The 13,304-nt window shown below is 39.9% G+C and overlaps 1 protein-coding gene across 4 annotated transcripts in view; it reads left to right on the forward strand.

The window, feature by feature from the left end:
• The window catches only part of b4galnt3b (beta-1,4-N-acetyl-galactosaminyl transferase 3b), a 174,587-nt gene that overhangs the window by 141,576 nt on the left and 19,707 nt on the right, over nt 1-13,304 (forward strand). For all 4 annotated transcript variants that reach the window (XM_048549108.2, XM_048549110.2, XM_048549107.2 and 1 more), the window contains 2 exons: nt 3,050-3,159; nt 12,457-12,557. In XM_048549108.2, coding sequence (XP_048405065.1) covers nt 3,050-3,159; nt 12,457-12,557 — 211 coding nt within the window. The remainder of the gene's footprint in view (nt 1-3,049; nt 3,160-12,456; nt 12,558-13,304) is intronic.

A 13,304-nucleotide genomic window follows, 5' to 3' on the forward strand; every position in this document is an offset into this window, starting at 1 on the left:
AGGAGGAATTTCTTCAGCCAGAGGGTGATTAATCTGTGAAACTCATTGCCATAGAAGACTGTGGAGGCCTAATCATTGAGTGTATTTAAGACCAAGATAGATAGGTGCTTCTTGAATAAGGGGTTAAAGGAATATGGGACAAGGCAAAAGAAGGGAGTTGAGAAATATATCAGCCATGATTGAATAGTGGAATAGCCTTGATGTGCCAAATGGGCTAATTCTGCTCCTACATTTAATCTTGTTATGATCTAAGCAGAATCCAGAGTGGTATCAGTACCGGTGAGTTTTTTGGAGCTTGTGTGTTTTAGTAGTTAAAATGAAGATTAAAGGTTTCTTGTTAAGCCAATGAATAAGCTAAGAATGGAATGAAATGAAACTAGAGACCAGGTTAGCTTTGAAATAGAGTGAGGTGGTGTCAATGAAGACAAAGATCGAGAATGTGTATATGGCAGCACAGGGCACCGAGTGTGGACCTCAGGATGCAATGAGTATAAAGAAGTGTTATATGTTGTAATCCTCGGTGGGATTCACAACGTAATGGATAGAACTTCATTTGAAATTCATGTGGGGAAGCCAGAGGTGGAGGCTGTCATGAGAAGATATGGTTTTGAAAATGAGTTTTGGCAAACATTTAATCAAACACTCGGATGGAAATAGAAAACAACAACGATGAATAAGCTTAAAGATTCAAGTGGAAATCTTGTCAGTGAGAAAAGCAGAACTTCCTCAAGGTGGGCATACCTGAAAGAGAGGTGATGGTGAATTAAACACTCAAAGAAGGGCAAAATTCTGTGACTGCTGAAGATCTAAATAAATGAAAGATATAAGTGCAAAATAGATGTTGCTGTCAGGAGGGAATACTCAATAATAGGTTAGCTTTGCTACGACAAAAACAGAAGTTGCTGTAAAAGCTCAGCAGAATTGGCAGCATCTGTGAAGAGAAATCAGAGTTAATATTTTGGGTCTGATGACTTGCTCAGAACCTAAATGTTAAACTTGATTTTTCTTCACAGATGCCGCCAGACTTGCTGAGCTTTTCCAGCAACTTCTGTTTTTGTTCCTGATTTACAGCATCTGCAGTTCTTTCAGTTTTTATTTAGCTTTGCTGAGAGCAGCCCCATAGAGATAAGCCTTTGCAGGGAAAGACAGGGGAGGTATAATCAAAATGGAGACCAGTATTGGAAAGGGAATGTCAATTTTTAGAGAATGAGAGGAAGGCACCGATTCATTGGACTGTAGTTGGCATGGAGATGCAGCAGGTACTGTTAATTGTCAGGGCAAAATCTTGTAGGGGCCTGAACGACATGGGCTGTGATGAGATATGTGGCAGAATCGGGTGGAAGTCAGGTGAGGCCCTTTTTGATGGTGGGTGTAACACGTGCCATCTTTTCACAAGAGCCGTGGTGAGATCCTCACTAGGCAGCGGAAAGTTGCCGGTTGACAGTAATTAATACTTGTCAAACACCTCATTAATGGTACAACTTGTCTCATTCACATTCAGCCTCCCATGTCAGCAAATGTAGCACACCTGCTAGATGTCAGCCACATTCAGTATGGAAAGCAGCTGTGTATCTGCCTGATTCAGCTGAACAACTTCAGTGAAGTCTGCCACCAATCTGCAGCACGAACCCTAAATAGAACAAAATAGCCTTTACTGGCATGTGCATTCGAATGAGAGTAATGAAAAGTTTGTGCTGTCATCTTTTGGTGCCTTTCTGTACAAGAGTGAGGTATGCATACTTTTAAGTGTAGTTACAGAGTTAAAAAAGCTAGTGTTGTTACTGAGTAGAAAAAAGATTAGCACGGGAACAGTTGAAAAAGTCCAGAATGATGTTACGTGAGAATACATATCCCTCCATCTGGTACCTTGGCATTCAGCATCTAAAAACAGCTCATGACCATCCTGGCACCTGTACAGTTTCAGAACTTATAAAGGAAGCACAGGCTTGCATTGCAGGGCACACTGTAGTATTGAAAGGTTGCAGTGGTGACCGTTTGCACATACACCCCCAGTCCATGGAATGGATTAGGCTATAGGATGTGAGACCTAGCGAGGGAAGGTGTTGCAATGCATTTGTGAGAGTGGACGTGCATGAGCTTTGGTGGGAGGTGGGTGCATTGGCAGAAACAGAGTGACTGTGAGGTAGCAGAGAGAGTGGTTGGTACTTACCCTGGCAGGTCTGAGATAACGATGTGACATTGCTAGGTGTTTCTCTGCAGCCTGGAGCCTGCACTGACCCAGGTGGCAAGCTTGGACGAGGCTGGCATGATCTGCTGGTACTGCCTCCTCTGCCAATCCTCGGGAAAGAGGTGCCTCTTCTTGATCACAGTGCCCACTTGGACCTCCAGATCCCCATCTGAAATTCGTGAATGGAGTTATAAAACTGTAAAACATTATTTTGATGCAGCTGTGGATTCAGATATTGCAAACTTGTCAACTATATTTCAGAAGTATGCGAAGTGTAGGAGGTTAGTGGTCATTCCATTGAAAACAAGCTTTGCATCTAAGCAATGATGATGTTGCAAGAGCTCGATCGAGAGGAAATCCCATGGCTACCTCATCTATTTGATTTGTGAAACTAAACCCAGCTGTGCTAGTCACTAATTTCATGAGTTCAATGAAGTTTCTGACACTCAAACCACATTTAGATTGCCCTGGTATAATTTCATAGTGAGATTCTTGTGGCACAGGGGTATTGAATCGAATTAACTTTATTGTCATGTGTACTCAGATGAGTACAGTAAAAATTTTATAAGTTGCCACTTGCAGTGCCATCTTAGGTACAAAGGTACCCAGGTACAAGTCTTAGTTACAGAATAGAGAAATGAAGGAAAAAATCGTACATTACCACAATACTCATTGTAGTATCCATAGGCCAGAAAAATGAAGCAAATTTTCATTAAATAAAAACAATGAACCTCCAGTTTGGAGCGAGAGAAAGCATAAATACCTTAATCAATAAGTCTATAATTCTGTTTTTGACAGAGAATAACTCTATGGTAGTGGTATAACATCTGCTCACTTTTTTTTTGTTAATTCTAATTTCAGTGCCTCTAATTGATGAGTCCCATGTGCACAAAGTGCTGCCTGACTGTGTCTACAGACCCAGCTATATAATTAAAGGATTCCCACTGCTCCGTTACCAGGGATTACAGTTTGTAAGCATCTTTTCCTGTTTCTTTAGGCACAATTAATGAAGATGTATGAGATGACCAATGCTCACCATTTGGTAATGTTTCTTTCTGACATGGGTGATCAGTTTCAGGTCAAATTAATCCTGAACTTGTGTGTCATGTGAACTAACCTGTGTGTGTTGCACATCAGGTTCAGCCAGTTTGCTAATCATGCTGTTACCAAATTATGTTCTGATGGATGAGACAGGGATTGCTAAAGTGAAAACAACGCATCCAGATCAGGCTAGAACCAGGGTTTCAAATTCGGTTATTTTGGACTGGACTTCAATTCGGACCAGCTTGCTAATTGAAAACACATCTCACCAACCAACTACAATTTCATTGAGAATTTTAAGAGATTCAGAATTAAATTCTGCATTGAAACATGTAAATAGAATCCTTCATCTCGCAGGATACACACACTCATTACTTATGTTTGCAAGAAAAAAAGCCTGTGTTATTGAGGAGGACTAAAAACCGTTAAACGTTGAGCTGCAGTCAGTTTTAAGAACAAGAGGACACTTCTGGGTTTTTATTCCTTTTCACACTCTATCACATTACTCACGTGGGTGGCCCATATGGAAGACTGAAACAATGTGGACAATGTTTAGTTTGCTGTACTAGGAGTGCTTTTAAGAGCATGAGAAACAGAACAGGAGCAGGCCATCAGCCCTTTACCCTTACTCTGCCATTCAGTGAGAATATAAAAGATCTTCTACTTCAACACCATTTTTCTGCACTGCCTCTGAAATGCTGAAAGTTTCCAATCTGTAGAAATCAATCACTCAATCTTGAATACCCTTAATGACTGAGTCCCCATATCCCTCAGGTACAGAGAACTCAAAAGATTTCACCACCACCTGAGAAGAAATGATCCTTATCTCATTCCTAAATGATATTCCTTTTATAAGACTGTGCCTCCTCGATTTAGATAAACCCAGCCAGGGAAAACGTGCCTCCCGCATTTCCCCTGTCCCTCCTGCAATTACCTGCCAAGCCATGTAAGATATTTGTATGTTTGAGATCACGTCTCATTCTTTTAATTCTTAAGAGAATAAAGATCCAGTCTATTTTAAAGTTTCTTCATAGTACATCCCAGAAATTAATATGGTGAACCTGAGATGTGTAATGGCATCTGTGGCAAGTCCATCTTTCAGTAGGTAAACATGGCACTTGGTACGCCAGGCATAGTCTCCCTGAGGGTCTGTTATTGTTGCTCCAGGACACTTCCTCACATGAATGGGCAGTAACATCATTCTCCAGGGTGCCAACTAAATCTTTTTACCAACTGGTTTATTTCAAACTGGGATTTTGTCAGACTGTTCATCTCTCCTTTCTCTAATTAAGCCAAGTACCTTTGGTCAAAAATCCTCAGGATATTTTATTAAAATCACATTTCTTAAGTAGTCAGCAGCTGTAACTCAACATTACCAAAGCTCAAAGGAGCATTTTTAGTAAAAGAAACCTGTTGAGGCCTCTTTATCATCTTGTCAGTGTGGTTCGGAGCAAATGAGTCATCCTCTCCTCATTCAGAAATGAAGCGATTCGCAGGGTACACAAGGTGAGTGGATCTATCAGCTCTCCTGAGCTACTTCGAGACCAGATCCTCTTGGCAGATCGCATGTATTGGTGAACTGGGTGAACAACTTTAATAGAGGATGCAAATGCCAATTGCATAATTAGGTCTTCTTTATCACAAATCCTGGGTGGTATTCTCTCAAGTAAGTTGTTTTTGCGTTTTCCAGTGAACTGGAATATATCGTCAAAACATTGTTGTTTTTGCTGATCTAACCATTTCTTGCAGAGTGTTGATTTTCCCACTCATAAAACAAGTGACTGTTCAATTATTGTGGAGGCAATTACAACCATAAGTTATAATGCCTTCAATAAGACAGTTAAAATCAATAACTGAATTGACAAAGATTGTCTTTGATGTCACTCATTCATCTAAACTAAGAGTTATAAGTGTCCAGCTGATTGATTTGGTAATTTTTTCTGGTTTATGATAGGCTAAATTGTTGATAAAGATGACTGGAAGAATTTTTTAAAAAATGTAAAACCTCAAGAACGCTTGGAGTAATACTGATGTCTATGAAATTGCTGTTCAAATTCAAAACTAACAATTACAGGGATGGTCAGCAAGAAGAATAGCCATAGAGTAAAGCAGCATGGAAACAGACCCTTTGGTCCAACCAGTCCAAGCCAAACATAATCCAAAACTAAACTAGTCCCACCATTTAAGTCAAAACGTTAACTCAGTTTCTACCTCACCAAGACTAGCAACATGTGTGGACCACTTACAGCATTTTGATTCCATTCCAAGTTTACAGAACTCAGATCTAGAACATCACGTTTGACTTTTGCTCACCAATATGTTGTCTCTAAATTTTCAATTTTGCTAATTACCCTTGTCAAATTTGTGAAACTTCTGTTCTTATTTCAACGAGCTGTCTCCAGATTTTATTCATGCTCCTTCTGTAAAATAAACCATTCCCATGTTGTGCTGACATGCACAAGTTATTTCTAAAACAACAGAAATTATGCAAAAATGTTTACAGATCTATAAGGCCATTTGGTTCATCTTAATTCATCTATCCAAGCAACCCTATTTTCTCTGTTATAGCAACTAATTTTGGGTTCATTAAATTCTCTTTCAGTGAAAGACTGATGAAATAGAGGAAAAAAACTAGAGAAGTCTTCTCATAGAAATATTTATAAAGTGAATATGGGAGCAGAAGTGGGCCATTCAGCCCTTCAAGCCTGTTCTACCATCCAAAATCATCATGGCTGATTGTCCAACTCAGTACCCTGTTTCTCCTTTCTCCCCATGGTCTTTGATCCCTTTAGTTGTAAGAATTACATCTACATCTTTCATGAAAGTTTTCAATGTTCTCATCTCAGCAGTTTCCTGTGGCAGAGAATTCCACAGACTCACTACTCTGCATGGAGAAATTTTGTCTCACCTCAATCCTTAATGGCCTATCCCTTATCCTTAGACCGTGGCCTCTGGCTCTGGACTCCCAGTCCTCAAGAACATACTTCTTGCATCCACCCTGTCTAATCTTCCTAAAAGTTTGTAGCTTTCTGAGATGCCATCCCCCCCCTTTCCTACATTCACCACCACCGCCACTCCAGCAAATCTCGTTCTAACTGAACCAGTCGCTCCCTGTACATCAGCTCCACCATTGCAGGATTAGGTCTGGAAAACCTTCCATAGCCAGAATATCTTTCCTCAGATAAGGAGATTGACACTATACCCATTACTCAAGGTATGGTCTTACCAATGCCCTGTACAATTGCAGTAATTGCTCCTGTACTCAAATCCTGTTGCTAGGAAATCCAACGTACATTCGTCTTCTTCACAGTCTGCTTATCTTAAGTAGTTGGTGTACAAGGACACAAGGTCTCTTTGCACCACTCCCTTCTCTAATCTATTGCTTTTCCGATAATAATCTGCCTTCTTGTTTTTGCTACCAAAGTGGACAACCTCACATTTATCTCTATTATACTACATCTGCCATGTATTTGGCACTCAGCTTGTCCAAGTCACACTGAAGCATCTCTGCAACCTCCTCACAGCTCACCCTCCTACCCAGCTTTGCATCACCTGTAAACTTGGAGATATGGTGTAGTTTCCTCATTCAAATCATTACTATGTATTGTGAGTAGCTGGGGTCCAAGCACTGATATCTGCTTTACCCCACTCAGAAAATGACTCATTTATTCCTATTCTTTGTTTCCTGTCTGCCAACCCATTTTCAGTCCATTTCAGTACACTACCTCCAAATTCATGAACTCTAATTTTGCCAGTGTCATATGTGGGGCCTTATCAAAAACTTTCTGAAAAGCCAAGCAAACCATTTACTGGCTCCCCTGTATCATCTCCACCAGTTAGATCCTCAAAAAATTCCAACAAATTTGTCAAGAGCTACTTCCCCTGTACAGTACCAAGTTCATCCTGGGTCTGTCCTATCTTGTCACTATCTTCCAAGTGCTTTTCTACTACATCTTTTGTGACAGACTTTAGCATTTTTCCCACTAGCTAACCATGTACAATTCCCTGTTTTCTCTCTGCCTCTCATCTTAAACAGTGGTGTTACATTAGCAATCCTCCAAACTATAGGAACTGTTCCAGAGTCTAGGGAAAGTTAGGAAACGACCACTAATACATCTGCTAAATCTAGGACCACTTCCTTAATTACTCTGAGATGGAGGCACTTGAGATTTATCTGCCTTTAATCCTGTTAATTTCCCCAAAGCCATTTCCATACCAATACTAATTTCTTTAAATTCCTCCTTCCTATTTGATTCTGAGATCACCCATATTTTTGGGATGTGATTTGTGAAAGTAGGACTAAAGTATGTGTGATAGAAGACCTTGGAGTGCAGATTCATAGTTCCTTGAAAGTAGAATCACAGGTAGATAGAATAGTGAAGAAGGTGTTTGGTGCGCTTACCTTTATTGGTTAGTGCATTGAGTGTAGTAGTTGGGAGGCCATGTTGCAACTGTACATGATATTGGTTAGGTCACTATTAGAAAACTATGTGCAGTTCTGGTCTCCCGGAGATTGTTAAGGTGTTGTGAAACTTGAAAGGGTTCGGAAAGGATTTACACGGATGTTGCCACGGTTGGAGGTTTTAAGCTATGGGGAGAGGCTGAATAGGCTTGGAGTTATTTTCCCTGTAGTGTCGGAGGCTGAGGGGTGACCTTATAAAGATTTATAAAATCATGAGGGCCATGGATAGGGTAAATAGACAAGCTCCTTTTACCCATATGCTGGAGTCCAAAACTAGAGGGCATTAGGTTTAAGGTGTGAGGAGAAAGATTTAAAAGGAACCTAAGGAGCAACTTGTTCATGCAGAGGGTGGTGTGTGTGTAGAATGAGCTGCTGGATGATGTGGTAGTGGCTGGCATAATTACAACATTTTAAAGTATTCTGGATAGGTACATGAATAGGAAGGGTTTAGAGGGATGTGGGCCAAATGCTGGCAAATGGGAGTAGATTAATTTATTTGGTCCGTATGGACAAGTTGGATCAAGAGGTCTGTTTCTATGCTGTACATCTCTATGACACTATGACTCTAATTGGTCTGCCATTTCTTTGTTACCCATTATAAATCCCTTGTTCTGATTACAAGGGACTACATTCATTTTCTCTTTTTCACTAATCTTTTTGTCTTCACATGCCCATAGAAGCTTTTATTATTAGTTTGTATGTTCCCTGCACGCTTACTCTGTTTTCCCCTCAATCAATCTCTTTGGCTCTCCGTGCTGAACTGTTTCTACTACTTGCTTGGCTAATTTGTATGCCTCTTCCCTGGATTTAATATTATCCATAATTTCCTTTATTAGCCATAGTCTGATAATGGTTCCTATTTTATTTTCACACTAGACTGGAATTAATAACTTTCCAGTTTGACCATGCATGCTTTAAATGTTTGCCATTGCCTACCATGCCTTTAAATAACAGTCCCCAATTTATCATTGCTAGCTAGTACCTCATAGCATAATCATTTCCTTTACTTTAACTCAGGTTCATAGTCTTAGAAACAACTTTGTCACTCCCTGTCCACATGAAGAATTCAATCCTAATATGGTCAGTCTTCCCCAAGGGCCCTTGCATAACTAGATTGTCAATTATTCCTTCCTGTTAAGGATGGCCTTTTCTCTAGTTGGTTCCTCAACTTATTGTTCCATAAAACTATCCCAGTAGATGCTGAGAATTCCTCCTTTATAATATTGCTACTTTGTTGATTTGCTGAATCCATATACAGATTAAAGTTACACATATTTAGAAGCATCACCTTCATTACAAGAATCCCTAATTTCCTTTTAATTGCCTTCCCCAATATTACTGTGATATCTTAGGGTCCATATATATATGCTATTGTTTTTTGCTCCTTGGTGTTTCTAAGCTCAACCCATACAGATTCTACTTGTCCAGAGCTAATATCTTTTGACAAATTTTGCATTAATTTCTTTTTTAATCAGCAGTGCTTCCCCAACTCCTGTTCATTTTTAACTGTCCTTTCTAAAAGCCGAAAACTCTTGGATATCCAGAGTTCCTATTTCTGGTCGCCCTGCAGCCATGTCTCTGTCATCCCCACTCTACCATGCCCATTTAGATCTGTTTGTGCACCGAATTCATCCATGTTATTGCGAGTAAGCTGTAAACTGTTGTATTCAGCACCCGCACTACAAATCCTGTTCATTAGTCACTGATCGCATATTCTGTCTGAGATGGAACCATGCTGTACCTTTCAGTACAGAAATTTTAATTCTAACACTATGCTGTTTCATTCTAATTGCTGCCTCACCTTAATTTCCTCACTTTTTACTGTCTAGCTTTCCTATGGTCTGTGATACATTTTTGGCTGTCTCCTGCAGGCACTGGACTCTTTCTGTGACAGGTGGGGTTTGCAGCTTTTTGCTTGGAGGCATCTTCATGTTTTGTGCAAGTTGATAGAATACACCAGTAAGACTATCCCAGCAGCAGTTGCTAAGCTGTTTGACAAAGTAAGGCTTAACGCCCTAAGGTGATTCTCTTACTACCAAACACTTTCCAACAGGTACCTGTGGGTAGTGAACAGGACAGGAACTATACAGTTTGTTTATTCCACAGTGAGGACATTGAGGTATCAATTTTCATTTTCTTCTTAACATAATTCAGTGGGTTATAGCTGCCTCATATGTTTATTGGCACCAGGATGGAGAAGGTGATATGGTGATAATATCACAAGGACAGGTAATCCAGAAGCCATGATGTGGGTTCAAATCCTACCACAATTGTGGTTGAAATTTAAAACCAAATAATAAATTTTGAATGTATATGACTAGTCAATAATGGTGATTGTTAAACTATTGATAATTGTTGTAAAAAAATCTATCTGGTCCAGGAAGGAAATCTGCTGTCCTTAGTTGGCCTGGCCTACGTGGGACAAAAATATTTCTGAAGAAGGGCCCCGAACCGAAACGTCAAGCTTTCCTGCTCCACTGATGCTGCTTGGCCTGCTGTGTTCATATAGCTTCACACCATGTTTTCACAAAAATATTAAACCTTCTTTGTTCTGGCCATCTCAAAACAAATTCACAAACCATCCGAGTGCCCTCTTGAGCATATGTTTGTACCAGTTCAGACTCAAACACACCCTTGTGAAGCAGGAACTGTCCTGTTTGGTACAGCATACACACAGAGTATGTTCCTGGTGGCCTAAATAGCAGCACTCCCTTTGGGGGTTCATCCAAAATGCCCAGGTTCTCATAATGCTATGGATGCAGTAATGTGGTTGACTCTTAACTGCTCGTTGATATGGCCTAATAATCCACTCAAATCAAGACCTACTAAAAATGGGCAACAAATGCTGGCCTTGTCAGTGATACCCATCTCCATGAAAGAATAAAAATAAACATTGCCTAAGTGGTCTTCCTGGTATTTTGTTACTTCTTTGGTTTTCTTGAAGTCTGGATAAGTGTGAGATAATGTACTTGGGCAGAAAAAACAAGACAAGGGAATGTATGATGGACAGTAGGACCTGGGGAAGCACTGAGGACCAGAGGCATCTTGGCGTGTCCACGAGTTGCTTAGGGTAATGGGTCAGGTAGGTAAAGTGGTTAAGGGAGTATATGGAATTTTTGCCTTTATTAGCATAGGCATAGTGTTTGAGAGCAAGGAGGTTATGCTGGAACTGCATAAAACATTGTTTAGACCACAGTCAGAGTATTGTGTACTGTTCTGGAATTGACATTCTAAGAGGGATGTTAGTATAGTGGAGAAGGCGCACAAGAGATTTACCAGGATATTGCCTGGGCTGGAGAATGTTAGTTATTAAAAGACATTGGATATGCTGTGGCTTGATTTCCTTCAAACGGAGGAGATTGATAGGCAGTATGATTGAGATGTATAAAATTGTGAAACACACAGACAATGTAGACAAGAAGGGGCATCTTCCCTTGATAGAAAGATCAATGATCAGAGACACAGATTTAAGGTAAGGGACAGAAAGTTTAGATGTAATGTGAAGGAAAAAAACTTTCACTCAAAGGATGGTGTGAATCGGGAACTCACTGTCTGTAAGGGTGGTCAAGACAGAAACCCTCAATATTTAAGAAATATTTAGATGTGCACTTATTATTCCAAAGCATATAGGCTACAGCCTTAGTGCTGAAAAATGGGATTACAATAGTTAGGTACTTGATTTTGACTGACAAAGACTCAAAGAGCTGAATAGCCTTTTTCTGTCCTATAGCCCCTAGGACTCTATGGCTCCCTCTCAGTCAACATCTCACCAAATCTTTCTTCTTCTTCTTCTGCTTTTACCCTTAATTTCTCCTCCATTTGTTTCCAAGTTGAGATACCAGGAGTCCATTCCCAATTTCCATATTTGGCTATCTCTCTCTCTCGCTATCAAACTGTACTTATAAACCCTTTTAATCTATGAGTTTTGACTCTTCATAATCCATTCATTCGTCTTTCTATCCTTCCATCTGATTCAGAGCAACCTTCACCATGCCCACATTTCAAAAATTGTTATGCTACTGTTTCTTCAGAGTCTAACTTTCACATCCACAGTGTGTGACATTCCACACTAGTAGCTGTATTCAATGTTTCATCAGTGTTGTGCTGACATTTCTGAATTTGAAGGCACCGCTTGCCTGTGACTCCCCTCTTTCACCAGTCGTTGGGGCTGCCTGCCTGTCCCTGACACAGGGCAAAGAAAATCCCTTAATTTCAGGAGCACCTGCCATAGAGGTACTCTGTCCATCTTGTAGCTTTGGCAATAGGCATCTCCATCAGAGACACAGATGAGCTTCTAGCCCTCTGATTGGCAGTTTGGAGAGGTGGACTGCCATCCTCACCTTGACACTCAGTCTGGCAACAATGTCTTAATTGGCTGCCATCAGCAAAATGCTGCCCTGAGGTTCTGCTGCACATTGATGGCTTCCACTTACAGTGTCAGTGACAAGACTTCTTCCCTAATGGAACGGTTCAGCCTCAGCTGATAGTAAATTCGAAAACACCCTTAACATCCCTTTAATTTCTTGAATGAACAGAAATAAATTTGAATGTATGCTAAAATATTACCAGTATGAATCAATTCAAATACTTACTGTATGAAGGATAAAGCATTCTTAATAGAACAGTATATTTGTGCAATTAACTGTTTTAACCAACAGTGTTTGCGAATAAACCCAACAGAACATTTAAGAGCAATGTCACTGCCTAGAAAACAAAACCAAAAATGCTCAGCAACCCATAACAATTTAACATTTTTAAATTCTAGGTTCATCTGACTTATGTATATCCTAATGATTACACAAGGCTAACACACATGGAATCAGAAAACAAATGCTTCTATTACGAGAATACCTATAGCTTGGACAGGTAAGGTCAAACAATACCTGAAAAAATGAGAATTAAATGTAATGAAAATGTACGTGGCAATTGATGTGATCAAAATTAATGTAAAGGTTTGGGTTTTCATTGTAGTAGTGTAGTATTGCAAGGAAGAATGAAGTGAATGCCTACTCTGACTCCTCTACTGTCCCTTCCTCATCTTCCCAGAAACTGCCATCAGCCTTTAGGATTATGCTTTGGGTTCCTACCTTCTGGAGTTTGGAGATATTTCACAGACCTACTTGCCAGTTTCCTGCAGGTGTTCGGAGTTGGGTTTCTACTTTTGGCATTTGGTTGGGTTGAAAGGTGTATATAACAAACAAAACTATAAATGATCTGAATGAACACAGCAGGCCAAGCAACATCAGAGGAGCGATGACACGGTGTAGAGCTCCTCTGATGCTGCTCGGCATTCTGCGTTCATCCGGCTCTACACTGTGTTATCTCTGATTCTCCAGCATCGGCAGTTTCTACTATCTCTGTAAATGATCTGAGGCGGGAATAAGACATTAAGTTGGCATTTAATATTAAGTATAGTGATAGATTCAGGGAACAATCCACATAAAAATGAAATAATTGGAACCATTAATTAAATTTTTGTAAATGGGTATGAACTATGGTTTTATTTAGTAATCCAACTGTAAAGAGAAAACTACCCCTTTTATAATAATTTCCTTAGAATGATTAAGAGTATATTTAAATCTGATTAATTTCATTTAATTATTTCATATATTA

The sequence above is a fragment of the Stegostoma tigrinum genome, chromosome 18 (assembly GCF_030684315.1).
Source record: "Stegostoma tigrinum isolate sSteTig4 chromosome 18, sSteTig4.hap1, whole genome shotgun sequence".
NCBI lineage: Eukaryota > Metazoa > Chordata > Chondrichthyes > Orectolobiformes > Stegostomatidae > Stegostoma > Stegostoma tigrinum.